At 31.8% G+C, this 22,399-nt stretch overlaps 2 protein-coding genes across 7 annotated transcripts in view; one reads left to right on the top strand and one right to left on the bottom strand.

Moving 5' to 3' along the window:
* Nucleotides 1–10,637, bottom strand: part of LOC139100868 (capon-like protein) — a 68,809-nt gene extending 58,172 nt beyond the window's left edge. The window contains exons 1-2 of one of the 4 annotated variants that reach the window (XM_070653634.1): nt 10,526–10,637; nt 7,755–8,044 (exon numbers count right to left, since the gene is read on the bottom strand). The gene's annotated coding sequence lies outside the window, so the exon portion shown is untranslated. Of the gene's footprint in view, nt 1–7,754; nt 8,045–10,378; nt 10,397–10,466 lie in introns of those variants that run through there. The other 3 variants (XM_070653635.1, XM_070653631.1, XM_070653633.1) reach the window with 3 other exon arrangements.
* Nucleotides 10,638–11,490: 853 nt separating this feature from the next.
* The window catches only part of jing (AE binding protein 2 jing), a 37,338-nt gene continuing 26,429 nt past the window's right edge, over nt 11,491–22,399 (top strand). Inside the window, exons 1-3 of one of the 3 annotated variants that reach the window (XM_070653577.1) lie at nt 11,491–11,906; nt 13,013–13,046; nt 13,193–13,943. In XM_070653577.1, coding sequence (XP_070509678.1) covers nt 13,690–13,943 — 254 coding nt within the window. In that variant the 5' untranslated portion in view covers nt 11,491–11,906; nt 13,013–13,046; nt 13,193–13,689. Of the gene's footprint in view, nt 11,907–13,012; nt 13,944–22,399 lie in introns of all 3 variants that reach the window. The other 2 variants (XM_070653575.1, XM_070653578.1) reach the window with 2 other exon arrangements.

Raw genomic sequence — 22,399 nt, 5'->3', positions numbered from 1 at the left:
GATGTAATTTGTATATGGAGATGAAGAATCCTTTCATCCGGATGAAACATGTGTCAATTCTTTAACTGTAATGACAGCTCATCTTCAATAGACATCACTGCTGAACTATCCCCACCTTACAAAAACCTAAATAGAAACTTTATTTATCTTTCATAAAGCAACACAAAGAACTACTATAAATAAAGTTTAAATCTCGTTTTCAAAAAGCCACACTACGAGTCTCATAAATCTAAACATATGGAAATGAGTGTTGCATTCCATCCACATATTCAGTTTGCATTTTCAATATGAATTTACACAGAAAATGAATTTTATTCACTTATTAATATTATTTCTATAATTAATACATTCATTCATTCATTCACTATTAAGCTATGCAACTTTGGACAATTATCACAAATACAATTCTGACTGTGTTCATTGAATACGTATGCATGGCTGTAAAATGTGACTCTTTTTTCTCATAACAGGAATAGGATAAATCGTTGTGATTACATTTTCAATGATTCATAAACAAATCCGTAATGTATTCATCTCTTTGTATATATTCAGTTAACCTTCATGTTTGAAATAAAAAAAAATTGCATGAGCGTCACGTTTTCTCGTTGATGCCTTTTTATCCAATACATATCTTGGATATTCATCAGAATTCTGAATGAAACTCATAAACTTGCGCTAAATGTGCTACTGATGTTGCTTTTATTATTGAAAAGTTGTGTTGCAATACTTAATAGAGACTACTGATGCGCATAATGGACAACATGATCTGTAAGATGATCGTAAATTTCATATTCAATTAATATGCTTGATAGTCGAGTGATGCTGGATGCTGTAAATGGGTGGGAGGTCTTTGATCTTTTTGCAATTAAATTTTTCTTAATATTTTTTGAAGTTTTAATTTATGGCTTTTGTTGTAGCTTGCTCACATTGTTCTATGTCACTTTAGGTCAGGTCTACTCGAACTATTATCTGGGGTCCATACGACTTTACCATATTAAACCCTAGACGACCTCAAGCTCTGTGCTATATGCTAGTGCCAAGTCCATCACCAAGAGCTACAGGTATGTCGCAAATAGCTAATTTTACTAAATAAGTGCCGCAATCTAATAAGTTTGAGAAGCACTGCCTTAAAATGCAAATATTTGACAATATTAATATCAAATTAACTTTCCCAAGGATGTTTGTTGTTTACTTCCTTTCCTCATCCAAAAATAAAATAATTGTTTTTAATTTATATTCAAATTAGTCTATAGGTTCCTAAGAAACATGATTACCAGGGCAATCTGTTGATTACTCAGCCAATCAATCATCTTTTCCAAAGTGTACAAAGACATACTTTCCCTGGGTAACAAAAAAAAAACACAAGCATGTATCATATTGAGTAATTCAGGCAGCATCGTTCATTATAATGTAAACGTAATATGTATGTTACGTTGATTCCATAAAGGTCTTCAAGTAATTTTAATTACCAACATTGCCTTTAACGACAAAGAAGATTTTCTTCCTTTATCTTTACTTGCTTGCTCGCATAGAAGATTGTTTATGAATTATAATAAGGCAACAAGTGAAAGCAGAAAATTTGTCATGCAACGGTTATAAATAAAAAGTTAAGACAATAAATCAGAAGATGCAGATATGAAAATTTTTTTATAAATCTCAACGGTGACACTTTTTTCTCCTCTCAAACATTGTTTATTATACATGTTTCCATCAGAGGAAGGTGTTGGGAAATTGTGACATGTCTGCCAGTTTGTCTGTTTGTTGATTATGTTTATGTGACTAACATTGTATAGGGGGAAATTTAAATTGATTTGGTTGACAAATGAGTTGCAAAATGAGTGAGTGAGACGTGACGTAAAATGACAGACATCTGGTAGCGGATTTGTTTAAAACTTTGCTGGATGATCTGTTTAATTAAGTGAAGTCATAAACATAGAACGTCATTAAGATAATTGCCGATTAATTTATGAGATTCCGGCTGCAATGTGGGAATATCTTTGAATTTTCACTTTTATTATGACTGTTTTAATTGAAGTTTATACTAATTTGAATGTAAAGTTGTCATAAGGTACGAAAAATTTACTTTTACTTATTTATGAGTTTGCATGCTAAATTTGACAGATTTTTGAAAGATCAGTTGTATTTCTAATTCACGAGATGACTAGTCGTCTTAGATATCCTAGAAAGCATTAGATATCCTAAGATCTAGACACAAAGAACTCTTAGAGACAAGCTGTTGATAGAGACAGTAAGGCAATTGATATTGGTAATTGACAAAGTTCAGAATGTGATAGAGCCAGTTTTAGACCCCAACAGAGAAAAGCCATGGATCACAGTTGATCTATACAGCCACCGAAGTAAATAAGTAAGTAGATCTAGACATGCAACTGTACCTAAATCTTTGCAGACATTTTTAAAAAGCGAAAATTCTCAAAAAATGCAATAAAACGCAAAGTTTACCACCAAATAAAATTTATTAGCCATACGTTCATACCACATAGTTCGTGACTAATTCTGAACTTGTTTTTAAAATTTTTCATGCACTTAAAAAAATCACAGCGAATGTCTGCACATTCTCAAAGAACCCATCGTCATAAAAATGTAAACTGCAATTGTGATACGCCTGTGGATTTTATGCTTTTTTGTCAACATAATTAGCTTCAAAGGACACATACAGATAAATAAGTGACCTAAAAAAAGAGCTCTAAAGCATAAAAACATAAATTTAAGCATTATCTTACTCAGCATAATTTTTATATCCCATATGATCCAAATACTTTTATGACTGTAAACAGCTGAGCAACCCAGAAACGACTTTTTTGTGTTATCTGAGTCATTTCTAATGCATTACAAACTTTCAACAACCAGCTCACGTTTATTTTTAACAATAGATGAAATGCGCTGAAAGTCATCAAAACGTATGCAATGGCTTTCATGTGTTCCTTCATTTTCGTTTTTAAAATATTAAGCTGCCACACACAATCTCAACAACCTGTCTCGATGCTTTTCACTTCTGCTAAGAAAATACAATTTTTACTATTTTTATATTATTTTTGTGGGTCAAGAAGCATTTATGCCTGGAGGTCAAAGTCGATATTAAATGGAATAAGAAGAAAGAGTAAAAATTATAAGATTTTTATTTGCTCGACTTTTATTCGATTTCCGTATTGCGTGACTATAATTAATCACTCGTGCATAACAAGAGCAATTGTCGTAAAGTTTCTCTCAATTTTCGCACAAAAAAATCTCTCTTTTTATTTCTTCATTTTTCCTCTGTTTGATGATGAAAACTTTCATCACTTTTCATGTATTGCTATCAATAATCTGCGTATTTATTCATGTTTATCTCAAAATGAGATAGATTTAGATCAAGTGGTGGGCAACCTTTAATTTTTTCCGGCACACCTTGGGGGTTAGTCACGATTGAAACCGCACATGAGACTCAATTTACAGCATTTCCAAAGATTTTTGATATACCGCGGAACATAGCTTGCCCACTCCTGATTTTAGACGATTCATCTACATCCATCAACTGAATATAATTGTCTTTTTATGATCTCATATAAAATATAATCTTTTTTTGATCTTCTTGGAAGCAAACACAGCTCATATCAAGTCATATTTCATCTCAGTAATTTTTGCTTGCAATGAAAAATTTTCGATCATTTTTTTACAACTTGTTGGGTTGAATGGGAGTGCTTTGCATGTCGATGAAACAAATTGTTTTATAGCTGTTTATTTTCTTAATCACACGTTTCAAAAGGCACCTACTTTAACAGAACAAGGAGCTATTATATAGTTTTTTATTGATGAATGATCAAGTTGATGTCAGTCATTTTGTTGAAATTCTTTTGATTGAGTTCCTGTAAGTTGTTATTGTGTATTGACTATTTTTGATGCAAATACCTGCATATTGTGTTAATTTGAATGAAGGCGTGCACGTTTTGTAATTCATTAACATTTTGAATTTTAATTGGTCAAAAACTAAAGCTTTATTTTATTAAAAATTTTCAGACAGGGAAGTCGACTTTTATGCTTTACTTTAAATACTGGAAGGTTGCATTGAACGGAGGTTTTGAATAAGACTCAAAAATTTAGCGGGTTTTGGGAGTTTTTGCGCGAAAAATCCTAGCAAATTCAACCAAATTCTTCCAAATTGACTCCCTAATTCTATCTCCTACTCCTTCTACTTCATCCTGAATGCAACCCCGATTGGCCATGAGTAATGATTCAATCTGGAAAATATTCTATTTTCATTCAATCCCAATCAAAATCATAAACAAAACTATTTTTAAATCTCGAAATATTTGAAGCTATATCAAAAATAGAATATTATATACAGCTACTGTCATTATTATAGATAAAGTTCTCAGTCTAGTTCACAACAGCCATTTAGCAACTGAAAACTTGTTTGAATTTAAATTAACTACTTTAACCGCATTGTAAAATATGCATTTTATTTGCATACTTATTTAATTGCCACAATTTTTATCACTTAGTAAGTCATACGTTTCCGTACTGAAATAGTAAAGGGTTATTGCTCTATTTTGTTTTTTGAGGTTTTAAGAATTTTTGAAGTAAAGCTCAAAAGTTGAAATATTTTTGAATATTTTATTGGAATTAGCATGACAAAAAACCATCAGAACTAGTCATTGACTGGACTTTGGCTTGCATTTAACTAGTTCCCTAACTGGAAAAGAGCATGATTATGCGGAACCGTGATGGCATTACGGTAACATGTGAGCATGACACTCGGACATTTTACTGGTAAGCCAGCGAAGTTATCTATGCAAGAAGGCAAAAATAATCCTCTAAATTAATCCCTAAAAATTATCAAACATCACACAGCAAAGCTCAAACAGCCGCAGGATTCAGCATCACAAGGACATACCAAAACCTAAACCCCAAAAAAAAAACGCTAAATTGCACTCAATTAAATAATTCAAATTTATTTTAATTTTATGCATAATTTCAAACATGCTCGTTAATTAGCAGCCTAAAGGAGGAGTCCGACATTTTTCGCAGGCATCCCACACACAAAAGGATAAAATTAATTCCAATTTTTTGTATGCTCAAAATTAAACATAATTGCTGATAATTAATAATTTTTGTTCATCCACAGTCGAGATGGAAGCAGCTATAAAAAGTGTTAAAAAATTTCTAAATTCACAGTTATTCCAAATGAAAACTTCACGAGTTGATAAATCCCCACATAAATGAGGAAATGAGAGGAAAAAGAAAAAAACAATTTTTTTGGGTGGGTAAACAGTGAATTATGAGGAATAATTAGGAAAATGCTGTACATTTTTTTGTAAATCAAGCACAGCAAGAGATGTGGAATCATTTTCGTGTTTTAAGTGCCATTGCATACATTTTCGTGATTTTCATCGCCAATTTAAGCATTTAAATTGCCGCAATTTGAATTCAATGGATGGAAATTTTTTTGTGAATGAATGTCTGACATGTAAAGGTGCCATGAAGCTACAAAATTGCATTTTTCTCGTTATCTGTTAACTGTACATCATCACTAATAACAGTATGTTCAATATTATTGCAAGTTCTATGACTAATGTCTACAATTTTCTCCTCATGTTGTACTATATAGTTTTCCAATCATCATGATAACTTGCTAATTTTACAGTATCTATGCCTAATATGAAAAACGCTGAACACTCGAAAATTTACATAGATTCTCACATTTCTATTGGTTTTTACATGAGCATTGCGAATTTTTTCTTCTTTTTTTGTCGAAAATAAGAACGTAAAAATAATAATAAAATTGCTTGGAAAGTGAAAAACAGCTTTCGATCGAGGCGATGAAAAAAGAGTTTCTTGTTACCTCATTGTTGCTCCCCATGTGTAATTTTCAATCATTATTTTTATTATTTTTCGTGATTATTGTTTCTTCATCGGCTTTTACTGTTCTTCTCATTTCTTTGCTGTACAGGGAAGCAGTCAGGGGGTTTTGGCTTTAAAAAAATTGCCGAATTTTGTCCAATAAGAAGAAAGAGAGGAGTACTTGACCCCAAAACTCAACTTTGCTGTTCTTCTATTTTCACTACAGTACAGGGGCGCAGTTAAAAGGCTTTTGGACAAATTAATTGCAAATTGATGAATTTTTTCCAAAAAGATAGGGTGGGAGGGTCGTTTGACCCCCAAAACTGGACTTTACTGTTCATCTCATTTAACTTCTGTACAGAGGCGCAGTCAGGCGGTTTTCATCACTAAAAAAATGATGGATTGTTCGACCCTAAAACTAGGCTGCACTGATCTTTCCATTTTACAATTGTCCAGGGCCGAAGTCGAGAGTTTTGGGATTTTTGCCACGAAACCCACTAGCAAATTGACGACTTTGGTCCAAAACGGTGAAGTATGACTATTATTTGACCCCAAAAACCCCCCTAAATCCCCATCTGCTACTGTCTGAGATCTGTATTTTGTCTAATGACAACCATCAACCTGCATGCATACGTATTGTAATCAATGAGAAGCAATTTTTTTTTTGTGTAACAGAAACACGAAAACCAAACAAGTAATTTGAAGCAAAAATTGATGTAGTTTTTAAGAGAAACCGCAAAAGAATGAAATTTATATAATTTTTTTTGCATGACTTTTCCACTCTTTTCATGTCTTGACTGACTTGTAGAATTGAAATTATCAGAATTCGAAACAGTAGTGTTGTGTATTAAAAGAAAACTGATGCCAGATCTGAATGATATTGTATTGGGAGATGAAAAATAACTTGTTTGATGTGTTGCTAATCTGACCGGTTAATATGGCGCATTTTTTTCATTTTCTGTAAAGTATGCGGATAGACATGGAAATGAAAATGCTGATTTAGGGAGGCTTGTTTTGTACTTTTGGTATTTGATATCTAATGCTGTTGCTTGTGGATATTTTTATGAAGCTGATGGTATGTTGATTGGCGAAAGCTCTAAGGAAAGCTTTTTGTGAAGTACGTGCTGATTCCTCATATCTAATAATAGATGTGTTATTCTCAGAACAGCATAGGAGTTCAGGGTAAAGTGTTGTTTATTATTGTGCATACTTCGAAGTTGAGTTGCATTTCCGAGCAGCACAATGTGATTCATAGAAGACAGCCTAATCGCTGCATGATATGAAAGGATCTTGACGGTACCTTTCTAGTGTACTTGATCCCATTTGAAATTTTGTGGAAATTCGTGTAATTTTGTTGGATTTTAAGTAAATTTTTGAGATCAGGAATTACTAGATCGTCAAAAATGCGATCAGTTCTCCATAAAGCCCAACAAAATAGAATGCATAGCTATATTAAGATATGAAGAATGCAAACCAGAACATACTAAGAACTTTCTAATAAGGTGTCGCTTATTAGCACATAAATTATCACATAACCTATTAGTCAGCACTCATATCGCATGCATAACTGCACCACTTCCTTGAGAAAATCCGCTAAAACCAGCATCAAAAGGCTATGAGAAGAAATGCTCAGAAAATGACGTCACATTGACTCAAACATATTAACTTTTCTTTCCTCATACATATTATAGTCTAGTATATATATTTTCACATCTGAATATAAATCTGAATCCGTCGATCAAGTGTCGATGGACCTTGATGGTATGAAAACATATGTGTGTGGCGTACAGTATAAAAAAAAATAAAAGCGATTTTTATTTTTATACTATTTGGACATGTGCACACAATGTGATGACTGTAACGTAAAGTGATGCTGGGGAAAGTTAGATAAATGAATGGATAATATGGATACTCACCCTAAAGATGCTTAAGAGCTACTTGGTATGGTAATACAATAAATTTGAGCTAGTAATCTCCTCCTATATGACTAATGGTTTTAGCTTCTACTGAGAATTCATTTGACTGCATAAAATTTTGATTGGATTCTCTTCTTTATAAGTTTTATTATTTTTTTCACTTTGATCATTCACTATTTCTGCTTTAATGCTATTAATCTCGTCTTCTTATTTCACTCAAAATATACAGACACAGACGCTTTCGTCAGTTGTAATAATTCTTTCTTCTAATCTAAATGAACTTTCTTCTCCTATCATAAAAGGAACATGAAAATTATGTTAGTTAATAATTCATAACAATCGCACGCACATAGTCACTGACTGATGCAACTGAACTCTTTTTTTTGTCTAAATTATAATTAAAGCTTCTTTAAGCTAGGACATGTCTCTATTAATGTATATATATACATTCTCAGGATGATATTTGCTATGGACTAACTTAGTTACATTCCTCACGAGAATCACAGACGTATACGAACGTACAGTCGAGAGGAAAGGAAAGGAAAGGAAAGGAAGAAAAATATGATAAGACATATTGTGCAGAATCTTAATTATCTTATACTGACATACAAGAAAAAAAAATGGCAAAAGTTTGGGATGTGTCGGGGGTGATTTTGACGCATTTACAAAGTGAAACTTTGTTCTGCTGATTTCCCAATTGGAATTTTAATTCTTATTATTCGAAACTCGACATTCAGTAATGATGTTTAATATTTATGAGGAGAGGTGCTGCATTCCAGACCAGAGTGAATGTAAGCGGATTTTGAATTTTTTTGGACGATGCTCAAATTTTTGGGGATTTTTATCAGGAAAACCAAAGAAAATTGAAGCATTTCGTCCACAACTCCCCTGTTCAAGCCTTGCTACATCCTCATGTGACCAGAAATATCAAGCCCCGACTAGTCATCCTTAAAAATAAGTGCCTATGTAAATTTAAGAGTCATTTCATTATTCCTCAATAATGATAATCTTTTATGACATAAAGGCACTTAAAACCTGATTCAAACTGCTAAAAATAACTTCAATGACTAACTCAATAAAAACTTTAGTCAGTCGGCTAAGTTTCTTTTAATATTTTTCGATGGCCTAATGATCCAACCATTCTCATATTTGTATAATTTACGGTTTCATACCCGACATATAGCCTAAATATCAAGACATTCTTATTCTTAATATAAAAACACATTAATAACTATAATATTATCCAAACAGACATGCAGATTGCTCTCAACACCACTAATTTCTCACATAAAACACAGCTAAGACTAAAAGAAATTTGTTTGGCATAAATGAAAGCTCGTAAGGAGGATGCCAGTGGTGGAGCATTATTATGCTATATTTTAAGTTAATTATTAAGCCGTTTGTCAAGTCATTTGTGCTAATATTTCTTCATTTATTGTCATCTCAAGATGGCAGATGTTCTTGTTTCCCTTTGCACTGTCGAAAAATGAGACGATGATAATTTTTCCATTCTTTTCTTACCGGCAACTTTTAATATTTCAGATTCTTGTTCGCAGTATATGTGTGTGTGTATTCGTACCTTCCCTTACAATTTGAAATGTTAAGGCATGGCTCAGCTTTTCAAAATTTTAAATTGTAATTACATTGAAAGACAATTACACAAAAGAAGTGAAGAGAGGAGCAATAAGAAGATTCATACTTTTTTACTTCAAGGCACCGATTTTAATCAAAAGACTCTCGCTTCTTTCTAAGTCACAGTCTGTTTCTTAGTATCAAGATATTTATATTCTTCCAAAATAAGAAGGTTATACACGATTCTTATTTCTTTTTCGTGAATATCAAAAATCTTTTCAGCTGTGTGGTATTGAACCAACATGATGTTTAACACACATACACGTCCGCAATCCAAAAAAGCTGTGTATATATACATACATTGAGCATATATCAAAGAGTCAGGCACGACAAGTTTTTGGGAAACATATATAAAATGTACAATGGAAAAAGAGAAAATTATAGAGATATTAACGGATGTTTGGAACTAAATTAAGCAGATTATTTGTTTGACAAATAATTATTTCCAAGAACTTATTGTACGTGGTATAATTCGGACTTAATTGCACTTAAGATTCCACAACAATGAAAAACACAATTGTCAACTAAAGTTATCGTGTACGCGGCTTGAGAAACAAGATTTATTAAAATCAAGTGAATGACCAAACGCCTTGACAGTAAGTATTTAAAAAACATGGAATTTTTGAGGAACTAATTGGAAAAATTCTTGATCGTCAATTTTTAATGACATGCAGGAACAAATGTTGATAATTAATTTTTGGACGATCGTCTGTCCTACATAATGATCTCACAAAACTGGATAGACGATAAAAAAAAATAATTCTCACTGTTATCCTATCTTTGTTGTGTCACACGAGCCACTAGCTTGACAATGATAGGAATATAAACACAAAACTTTGTAATGTTTACGGACATCATCGGCCACAGGAATTAAAAAATGGCAATCAACTAGACAAAAGCATGAGAATGATTGGATTTAATTATTTCACAACCAGTCAGCGACTTAATGATTCACAAACACTATCGCATATCCAATATTTTATTTCAATTACACTTCTTTCTCTTGAATTCTTAAACTTGATTCTTTCCTTATATTTAATTTAATAATAAAAAATAAATCATCTGTTCTTATTTCTTTACCATCTCTTCTGTGTACATTGAAAAGAATTAAAGAAAATATATTTTTTTTTGTTCCTTACACTTGATAAGTTTTTTTCTTTTATAAATTATTTTCAGTTAATTAACTGACAAAATTTAGTAGAAGAAAAAATATAAACTTTTATAACGACTTTAGATTGCAGCACGAAAACGTCCGAATTACGTGAAGGTATGGAAAAGACTGACTGTATGAAAGAATATTGTGTAACATGAAGCACAATGTTCAAGTGGAGGAGAATTTCTTGAGTGAGAGGAAATGAGAGAATTGTGGGACGGTAAAGCTGGTGTGAGAGGTTTTGAGAGGAAAATTGGGATTTTTTGGGTTTTTTGTATGAAAATTGGTTGATTATTGGATTTACTGGATATCTAGGCCATTTTTTTATATTATCATGTCTAAATTATGCCAAATAATTACAATTAAGTCATTTAAATCAATAAAAATCAAAATTCAATAAGAAAATACCTGTAACGGTCGTTTAAAATTCAAACTAGCTTTTCAAAACCCTACAAAGTTGTACATCTTTCAAAACTTGAATAAAAATGCATCTCAAATAGCGGGTTTGTGTCTCGACTAATCAAAATTTTTACCTATTCAATATTTGATAATTTATTTTCCTTAAATTAACTTAAAAGTAAGTGCATGTGACTTGAAAAATTGAATTAAAATATTATAGCAATCAAATTGGACATAAAAATGCCAAAAAATTGACAGCATTAAGACAGTTTTCATGAAAAATCGCGTTTGTCACGTAAATCGCTCCTATATTTCCAGCCAAAAAAAGCATTATTTTATTTTTGTGTTATGTTAAAGATAGGAAAATAATAATCACATTTTTCTTTTCATCACTCCCGCTCTCCTCTCACGGTTCCTCTCACACAAACATATACAGTCATAGTCTCTCTCACGTATATACACCGTAAAATCGATGTAGGGAATGAAATTGAAGAAAATAAAAATTAAACTCTCATTCGCAAGTCAGCTCTTGTCGTGTGAGATTGTGTATTTGTTCATTTTTTTAATTTTTTTGTGTTTGGGTGAAGCGACAAAATAAATCATTGAGAATAAATATTTTTATTTTTCATGTCAATGAGACGATAACTTACGGTTTAAAAAAAAAGAATTGGATTAATAAGGAATTTTTTATTTAGGAATGTTTAGTGTCTAAATCATAAAACTCATCATTAAGCATACAGGAAAAAAAAGTGTAAAGTTCTTCTTTGTGTTTTTCTTTTTCGGTGGAATGATAAAAGAATAAAAAAAAAGCAAAAGAGCGAGAGAGAGAACAAAATGGAGTCGGGATAATTTAGTGTGTTTAAGAACGACCATAAGCATTAATCGACAGTTTTTATCATGAAATGCATAGTTGAATGATTATCAAGTCGACTTTAATTCATCATTTCATCATCATAGTTCAATCTAATGTAATTTTTTAACATTTTTTATAATTCACCCAAGCTACGATCACTGAGATAGTTTGGATTAGTTTATGACTATCGGAAACAGACAGATTCTTTTTTTTCGACCATTTTTTTTCTTCTTCAGACAGATTTTTTTTTTATTTTATTTTTTATTTCTTTTTTGGAAGAGAAAAATTGTTCTGTAAACTTTTTTTTGTTTGATTCTGTTTTACTGAAATTATTTTTCAATTACCTTGGAATGATTTTGTCAGAATTGGATTGACTGTTCTTAGAGATTGTGTAAGATGTTTTGAGATTTTTTTGATGTTATTTACATGTCTGAGTTGTTATATTAAATTCTGATGATTTTTGAGTAAATTGAATGTTTATCAAACAAAATTGGGGACGATCCATAAATGACGTCCTATAAATTGCCATTTTTAGAACTTTATACTCATCTGTTTTGAGATTTTTAATGACATTTACTCATTTTTGCCAGTTTAAATTGTTAAATTCTGACAATTTTCGACAATTTTAGGGAACGTGCCGTCTCAAAAATAGCAATTTTGGACATCAATTTTGAGAGTTTTATTGGCATTTACCGATTTATGCACGTTAAAGTTACTAAATTCTGACGATTGTTTTCTGAAATTCGAATGTTTATCAAACAAAATCAACTGTTCATTAATGACGTCTCTAAAACAGCAACTTCTTATTGATTCTCTCTTTTACGAAGTCTGATTTGTTAAATTCTGACGATTTTTGAGCAATTTTAATGCTTATGAAACAAAATAAATGACGTCTCAATATAAACAATAATTCAGACTAGCTATAATTATTAGACACAGACCTCGAATTCGACTAAAATTTAGTATAGAGTCGGCTCGACTTGATTCGACTTGAGTCTACTTCGAGCTCTGATTAGACATCATAAATGAACGTCTCCCACAATAACAATAAACATCCTGACAAAATCCCCACCAAGGCATGGCAAGAAAGTCAAAGTCAGTCTTTCACACCCATTTCCAAATGCAAAAAACTCTCAGCAATAACCCCAAACGAGTTTCTAATGATGTAATTTTTTTCTATTTTATTTTCTTTTTTTTTCTCTACTCTTCAATAAAATATAGTTAAGCAACATATAGCAAATTCTCATATTACTCGGTAGTATCATGCACTATATGGTTCAATGTCTATAAATAAGTTCATTGATAAAAAAAGAGGAAAAAAAAATTCAGCACAGCAAAAATAATAATAATATAAAGTGAATTTCGAATATCTTTTTTAGAAAATGATAGTTTTTTGTGTAGATGAGAAAGAAGCCAGAATATAAAGGAAAAAGAAAAGAAGAAGAAGAAGAAGAAGTAAAAAAAAAATCAATTGTACATGTGTAACGTATAGTGTTGGTGATTAATATTATCAGAAATTAAGTAGTGTGAGTGCTCTTGTAATAAAAATAGATAATAATCGTAAAACAATCAAACAAAATATAAAGTCGAGTCACAAGAAGTTATAAAAAAAAATCAATTGTAAATTACTTTCCCTCCTTCTAATTCCTTACTCATTGCTACGAAGTAAATTCTGTGAATGTTAATATTCGTACATAATAAATACAAATTAGGACTAGAAGAAGAATAATATTTGCTAATTGCTACTCCAAGTCGAGAGTGTATATAATAAGAAGTCTATTAGAATTAATGAAAGTGAATCGTGTGCTTATTACTACAACTGGAATCGACAAATCAGCGAGAACTGCGGAATCAGTTTTGCAAATAGAGGAGAAATTATATAATTCTCAAATGTATATATGAGAAAAATGCCTCACATGATGCAAACAACGGCAAAGCAGCAATCTCAGAAACAACAGCAAGGCAAGGGAGGGCTTCAACTCAAGGAGATTTCAATAATACCAATAACAGCTGCTCCTGTCAATAACCAAATTTCTCTCGTTGTTGAAAAAGCCACAAACTCTAATCAATCAATGGCTGATGATGACTCGGCCGAGTTGTTAAGGAAGAAACGTTGTACGGATAGATACGATTCTTCTGAATCATCTGACAGGTAAATACCACATCCATACTTAAGCTATTGCTATGATTTTACTAGCGTCGAATTTAGTTCCCTTGAGGGAAATTTCGTCAAAATAATTTCAAAATGGATATCGATTTTTATGATCGATATTGACGACGATGTTTTCATGCTGATGTCATGTTCTACATAGTTGAAAACACAAGATGTTGCACAAAATTTAATTTACACTTTAAATGAATTTTATGAGTTTATTGATCCTGTTGGATGAGATACTCATGAGCAGTCCAGATTTATAGACCTCATAAATGTAATCCTCTCCAGTCCAGAACACAAAACATCCCAAAATTTAATGATATCCTCATCCCAAAAGAAATTCATCTTCAGATCCACAAATAATGAAAAAATCTCAACAAGAAGTAAGAATTTGAGAATAACGAATTGACTTAATGTTGACCACACTTCAAGAATTGAAAAATGCAATCGACAACACACACAAAAGGAAATGAATAACCTCAAAAACTTTTTTTATTCCTCCTCATTATATTCTTTTTTTCATTCTTCTCCGTCTGATGCTTGAATAAGTGAGACGATGTCTGCTGAGGGCAGCACAGATTCTTTTACCATTTAAATCAATCTCATTCTGGTTATTTACTTACTTCAATGGATCTATGATGAGGCACTTGTGTGTATGATCGAATATTTAATTTAATTAGATTTTTATCATTTCAATAGATCTGCTGTGTGTATTACTATGGTAATATCCTAGTCCAGTTGTTGTCAGGAATGAACCTTTTTTGACTGAAATGACTGAATTCACAAACAATTAACGCTAATGAGGTTTTACTTACAATTGTAACTGTTCATGAAAGTTAAAAAACCCCAAACCAAGCAATAACAAGTCATGAAATTTATATTACTGTAATAGACACCCTGAACGTAAAAAAAATAGTAATAATAGCAAATAAATAAATAGTAAAATATTTATGACTTTTTTGCTGGCCGTTTCATTCACGAAAAAAATATTAAATTAAGAAGAGAAGAAACAACAATGTCGGCAGCGCGTTCGAGCTAATATTTCAAGTCTCGGGAACAGGTGAATGGACCAAAAGCAAGCAAGTCAATGACGACAAAATAGCACTGAACTTGACCGCAAAAACACATTTAAAATAAACGGCAAATCTTTGCAGTCACTCTTACAAAAAAAAAAAACCAGACGTCGCGGATATAATTTTCGGCATTTTTTTTTGTGTGTTTTGTTTGTTTCGGTTTTTTGATGATTTCTTTTCGCGCTTTTATTAAGAATTCATCATTTCTATTTGGTCGTGTCAATATTTGATAATCTTAATGCTATTGCCTTCTTCTTCTTCTTATTAATCTGCTTTCATTCGAAACATCATCCCAAAAAAAAAAAGAATGGAACAAGAAAAGATCTTTCTAAACGAGAGAATAGGAATGTTGAAAGCAATAAGAATAAAAAAAAATTGGAAAAAAACCAGTTTTTGAGTCATTTCAAAAATATGAGTAGATAAAAAAAATATGCCTTGTGAATGTGAGCAGAAAGAAATTCTAAATGAAAATCACGTATGATATGTGGATAGATGTGGGCACTCGAAGCGCATAATTTTTTTTGTTTGTCAGAGATCAAGTGATGAGGGCACTTGTGTGGTCATATTCTGTGAACTGTTCTTTAAATCTGATTGAAATCAATTTTTGAATGTATTTTATGATGGAAATTGGAATTAGACTTTAATGATTTGGATTCGGATGGATGAAAGTGATTTAAAATTATTAAATTTATATTAACATAACTTATGGCTTGTTCAGTTTATGCTATAACTCTTGTAAAACATTACAGTCGCTCGAAAGGACAAAAATACGTTAGCACTAGACATCAACTAAGTATTAGCTTACAATTGACTAGTTCTAACGTATTTTTGTCCAATCTGAAAGATGAAATGGCATCAGTCAGATGACAAAGAGCATGTTTATTAGGATACTCAATTAACTTGATTGAATATGCTGAAGATGAGCTGATTCTTTGTTAATATTTTCTAGAATCTAGTTTGCTTATCATAGAGCTTTGACCATATCAATTGTGCCTTGGTTTATTGCTGAGTATTGCTGGGTATTCCTGAGTGAGCGTATTAGCTCTTAGAGGCACTAATAATAGCCTGTATTGTTGCAGGCCTAAATGGTCTAATGCACTAGATTCTATTCAAATTAAATTTGTCAATTGGGCAAAAATACGTTATAACCAGTTAAAGGTAAGTTAAAGTCTAGTTGATGACTAATTCTAACGGTTTTATGTCCACTAGAAGTTGTGTCTTTAGCTTGAAAAATGACAAGAATTCTAACAAAACCAGAATCAAACTGTTTAATAAAAATTCCAACGAAATTTAGAATCAGACAAACTGCGCCCATCCACAACTGCCATTAATACCTATCTCATTCCCAAAAAAAAAATCGAAATTCTTTGCAAAAAAAAAAATCGAAAAAAAGAAAAAAAAAGTATATTTTATGTATTGGCGGACGGATATGATGATGCTTTGAACGAGAATGAGAAAGAACAGAAAAGAAATCCATTGAAATGAGGACTGGCAATACACATGTTTACCTGGAATATTCTCTCTATTCCTCTTTCTCTCTCTTACCTCTCTTCTTTCTTTTATTAGATCAATGTTTAGGCTTCTGTACATTTTCTTAAATTACATTCCCCCCCGAAATATACTGTGCAGCCATTGAGAGAATTTAGTTAGAATTTTCGAGGGATTATTTTAAAGAATGCTGAATGTTTCTAGAATGTGTGAACGGTTGCTCTTCAAAAATAAGCATTTGCCCCTAGAGATTTCTAAAATCCTTCAATTTTATAACCCAAAAAATACTGACAAAATGTCTACAAGATCATTGGGCATACTTAAGCATTCTAAAGGATGAAAAATGAAAAAATTTTAAATTCAGTTTTTTTGTTCTTTCTCTCAATTTTGGCTCCAAGCAAAATCAAGCAAAATTATTCAAGTTATACAAGAGCTATTACGATAACGTACGATTAAATCTTTTGGGTTTATAATTTCTGAGTTTTATGTTCTTGAATGTGCTTGAAAATACAACAAAATGTATTTAATAATCTTGAAAGGTTTCACACAGTAAAAAATAAAAGTTTTACAGCAAAAAAAGTCCATGTTGAGGAATTGAGTTTAGAAGTTTGATGGAAAATGTTCGTCAAAGGATTGTTCCGACAAATGTTTATTTGACTTATTTTTTGTGTGTGTAGATATCTTATTTGCCAATCTATGCGGTTGTTTTTCTGTACATTTTGTAGAGTCATATGGAATTTTTTCAATGACATTTTGATACATTTTTCAGTAGGAATTCCTGATTTTGTAAATGTCCAGACTAGAATTTGTGTGGAGTAAGCCTGAGCAGTGTCTCATTTGCTGGAAAGCGTGAAACGGTTAGCCGCATTGTTTGTCGAAAAAATGAGCAGAATTATGGTGCTGTCAGAGCAGCTTGGTGTCTTACCGTTTACTGTGGCAATGTACCTGAGCGACACAAATGAAGAAGGCTCTACCACGGAACTTTAAAGGCTCTGCTAAGCCTCTTTTGTCAATACCAAATGGAAGTCGGCCTTCAATGCTCCGTAGCGGAGCCTTCTTCATTTGTGTCGCTCGGAGTAACGATGCTATACCGAACACATTGTGCTTTTCGGGATAATTTATTCAGGATTTTCCAGAATTAATTGAGAAATACTTAAAACTATCATAAATATCCTTCAATATTGTTCCCTTATAACACTTAACGTTCATCATCACTGCCACCTTCAAAGCTAAAACATTAAGTGCGAAAATATAGATCCCACCACTTAACAGCCATTCATCCATTACTTATTTGTTTAGAAAATAATAAGTAAATATTGAACTCTCAAGGAAAAAGAACTTAAAAAACTTTCCATTTCGTGATATCAAATACTTAAGTACATTGGAGGTTTGAAGGATGAAAAAAATGTATTCTTGATACAGAACTTGAATCATTTATTTATTAAAAATGTAGCAAAAACTCAGACTTGGATGTTGTGTGGTGAACCACATGTTCATATAGAAATACCACAAAATTATCGTTAATTTTGATAATACATTCATAAAAAGTTGTCTAGAATTCTGTAGAAGTGATTATTATGAATTACAGAAGAAGTCATTTTTTGGTGAAATTTGATGAATTTTGAGCAGCATATTGGGAAACCCTGAGCTATACAACTTAAAACGACAAAAAAATATTAAGTAAAGACTCCAATATTGTGTAAAACTTACAAAAAAAATTCGTGTTTACTTGTACACAATTAGTTATGGCAATAAATTTTTTATCTAGATAACACTGAGGAGTTCATGCGAATTGTTGGCATAGTAAAGGTGTAAAGTTTAGGTACGGTGAAAGGCATTTCTTCAAAATTCATGAACCTTAGTTTATGTCCAAACATAAATTACTGTCAAAAATACATAAAATCTTATAGCAGAGCTAATCTAATCATTGCTGTATAGATTAAGGCATTCATAAGAACCATGGACTCGAAATTTCAAAATCAAGACCGCAATTGCTACTGATTACTTACTTTATGATCCGATCTAAAGCAGTGGTGGGCAACCTTTTGTTCTAAGGCACAGCTTGGTGGGAAGCATCGATACATCAGACGGTTCGTCTGGTAAGCATTGATGTGCCGCGGCACAAAGGTTACCCATCACTGATCTAAAGAATTAAACCGAGACATCGGGGATTCAAACTGAACACTCAACTACCAAAAATAAAGCCATTCTATAAATTCCAATCTAAAGCCACAACCAAAAAGATGTGAAAATAACTTTATTACACATGCGACTGCCCATGATAATCATTTATGTGTTATGTGTAACTAATTGATAATCTATTCTCGTCGATTACGATACATCACATGCTGCTCCGATTAGAACAATATCATTTTTCATCAATGTACGAATGACTGAAAAGTATGAAGCAGCAATAAACCACGTAGAGTAGATAATTACGTAAATTTGATTACGTGATGATTTTAATACGTAATAATGTTCTGCGTAATGAATGATAATCGCACATTTTCGTTCATTTGGCTGATAATAATTTTTTTTAAAAAAAATTCCAAAAACAAATGCTCATAAAAAAATTAAACCTCAAAATTCTACGAAGCACTGCTGCATAGAATATATTTTTTTCATTTTTCAAAGAACTGCATGTGCGATGTTGCCAAACTTTATATATTTTTCTCTTTTTCGTCCTGCATGATTTCCTTTCATTGATAATGAATATTTATGCATTTCGGGGTAGGCAATAAACAACAACAACAACAATGTAAAGGCATCATGCGGCATTTGTCTTAGTAACTTGAAACAAAGTCATTTTTGAGTCTGAAAAATTGAGTTAATTTTGTTATCAAAAAAAATTAACGAAACTAATGAAAAATAATTCTCACATATCAACGGTATGTATATGTATATACATGAATACATGACCAGCTTGTGAATTATGATATGAAAAACTTCGAGTATGATAATGAAATTGTATAGTCTTATGTATGAAATTTCACACGAAATGAGTTATGTATTTTAGAAATACCAATACCAATTATTATTGTTAGTCAGTTCCACAAGAAAATTCTCAAAACATATACGCGACATGCAGCATTTCAAATGAGAAATTTTGCAATTATTATTTCATGAAGCACAAAATTGCAATTGCATAAAAAACACTGAAAGTTGTAGGCAAAAAATAAAAGTGAATGAGAGGAGTGCCTTTTGTGCATTTCAATTTTTTTACATTGTTAATTGTATATCCATTGCAGTTGCTACACAAATTCAACATCTAAGAATTTTAAGACGGCAAGAGTGTTTGAGAGTTGAATTTAAATTCACTATTATTTAATAAGTATGTTCATGTGTGCTATGTTGCCAATTTTTCCTAATACTAAATGTTGCCACATTTTCTTCTTTCTCTGTCTCTTCAACCCATTGTGATCTTGCAGTCGAGCAAGTTAGAAATGTTATAAATTAAAGCGCATTTTTTGTAAAATGACTTAATTGTTCTATGGATGAGTCTTTGTTATACTTAAAATAGCATGTAAATCTCATTCCATTCTAGACAACATACTAGAGTAATTTTATAAATAATACATTTACCTAAATTCATATTAATAAGATGAAGGTATACGTGAACAGAAATACAAATCATCTCAACGTGATGTATGACTTGTCAATTTATTCATTTCTCACAGCTTAACTTAACCAAAGTGAATGTACTTAAGTCTATTTACCTGCCTTAAATGTGCTAAAATGCAGTAATGCATTAGAGGCCTTCAACTTTTTTTTTCGTGTGATGGATTTCTGAAGATCTTTGTTTCTTATGTGTATATACTTTTTTGCTATATGTGCTTATTTCGTCACAATACGAATGAAGAAGGAGGCAAGCAGCAGCAACAATAAAAACTAATCGAAAGGTTTCGTTTCTGAAACTTCTCTGAAGGAGGAAAAAGAAAAGAAATTTTAAAAATTATTGCATCAACATCTTAGTTCTGTATTTTTGAGAGGGAATGGAAATGCATTTTTGATGACTGATCGGGTTTTTGTTAAGTAAAACAAGAGTCAATGGCTTTAGCCTTGAGAGGAAATTTTTCATACCATTCCTAATTAAATCAGCAAGATTTACCACACTCCGGGGAGTCATAAGTTTATAGCTACAAGTAATGGTGATTGTAAATCAACAGATAAATTCTGGACTTTTACAGCCTATGGACTGTTATTTTATGGAAGGAGATTAGAATTGTTCTGGACAGTTAAATATTGCGACTATGATGCCGAGACGGCAGTATACTTAAAGTTATATGAGCAATTAGTGAACTTGGTCATTTTTATCAATTGACCTCCAACTTGGATCTAAGTATAGTGACCTAAAAGTGGAAGTTAGGCTCCATTTGACTAAAAATATAGTGATCATCACTATTAGGTCCGGACTTAGAGCCAAGTGGAGGCCAATTAGCAAAAACTCATAAGTTTTCTAATTACCCATTTAGCACTAAGCATACTGCCTTCTCGGAGACTTAGTAACAATATTCTAATGCTATCCAATCACTAGAAATCGGTCCATTGTCTCATTCTGTCCCGGGTGGTCGTAGGGGTCAATGGTCGCCGTGTCGGCGATGGCTGGTACCGGCATGCCAACTCTAATAGAGATGCTTTGAAATTAAGGCAAAAGCTAGAGACGCCTCTAATCCAAAGCATTTTAACGATCTTATAAATATTTTAAAATAGTTCTTTAAACGACTAGCACGGCATACAATAAAAATTGGGCAATATCTCATAAGAAAAGAATATTTAGAAGAAAATAATGTTCAAGATGACTGAACGAGGCTCCTCCGTATAACGGTAAACTTCGTATGTATATACATGTCTGATTGAAAATATATAAATGTTTTTACTTCTTTCAAATTAAGCAAGCAATTTGTGATTTTTTAATTCCGACTTAATCAACTTCTCAGCTTAATTATCCCCCGAGAAATTTATTTCAACAATTTCTCATGCAAGGATTTTCCTCGTCTCGAAATAATAAAAAAGAATTAACAATAAAAATCGTGTTGCTTCTGCTTGCTGCTGTTACTGCTGTATATAAAAGTCTAATATTCTCTGAGACTGCATTAACTCTTCATTCCTCATTTATTCTACTATTCTTTATATTTTTTTTATTCAGTCATTCAGCTTTGAAAAGTGCTTACGTGCAAGTTTAAACGCATTCAATGCAGAATCAGTGGTTGGCAAGTTGGCAAAGTATTTGGTTTTTAGAATGCTGAATATTTTTTTGTTGCCATTTCAACTATTGTCGGTATTGGGTGTGTCTAATGAACAACACAGTCCAAAAACTGCTCGGAACTGCAAGAAATTGAATTTTCTAAGGGAAATCGACCCAAAAAATTCAAAAAATCAATTCAAATTTTTAAAAACCGTTACAAAAAATACCCCAAAAATGTCCACCCCTTGTCCAAAGTACATTTGAAGGTTGTGGTTTTGAGATTTTGTTTGTCTCTCACTCTCCACACATTCTGCAAATTTTCACAGTTTCCTTTACAATTCGTAATTTATACTTCCTCGAAATAGTCATCAACCATCAAAAACCTTCCCCACACCCATGTTTCCAATCACGATAACAAAAGGCAAGTGCGGACTTTTGTAATTTTATCGTTTTTTGAATTCGTACAGCAAAAATATTTAGTGCTATATGCTGATAACGATAATTTGACATTTATATCACGTTTATTTACTTAGCAAGTTCAACAAACTGAATAGTTAGCAAATTCCTACTTTTTAAAACAAAACATTTTGTACCTAAATTTGAGACAAAATAAAATTGAATTTAACAAATTCATTAAAAGTGAAGCATGTTCATCCTCATTTCATTTTTCTTTAATGTCCATAGCAAAATTGTATGTTGCAATTTCT

This window comes from Chironomus tepperi, unplaced genomic scaffold, assembly GCF_022539635.2.
Source record: "Chironomus tepperi strain 1889 unplaced genomic scaffold, CSIRO-AGI_Ctep_v1 contig_68, whole genome shotgun sequence".
Classification (NCBI taxonomy): Eukaryota; Metazoa; Arthropoda; class Insecta; order Diptera; family Chironomidae; genus Chironomus; species Chironomus tepperi.
This window is presented reverse-complemented; position numbering and strand designations above follow the sequence as displayed.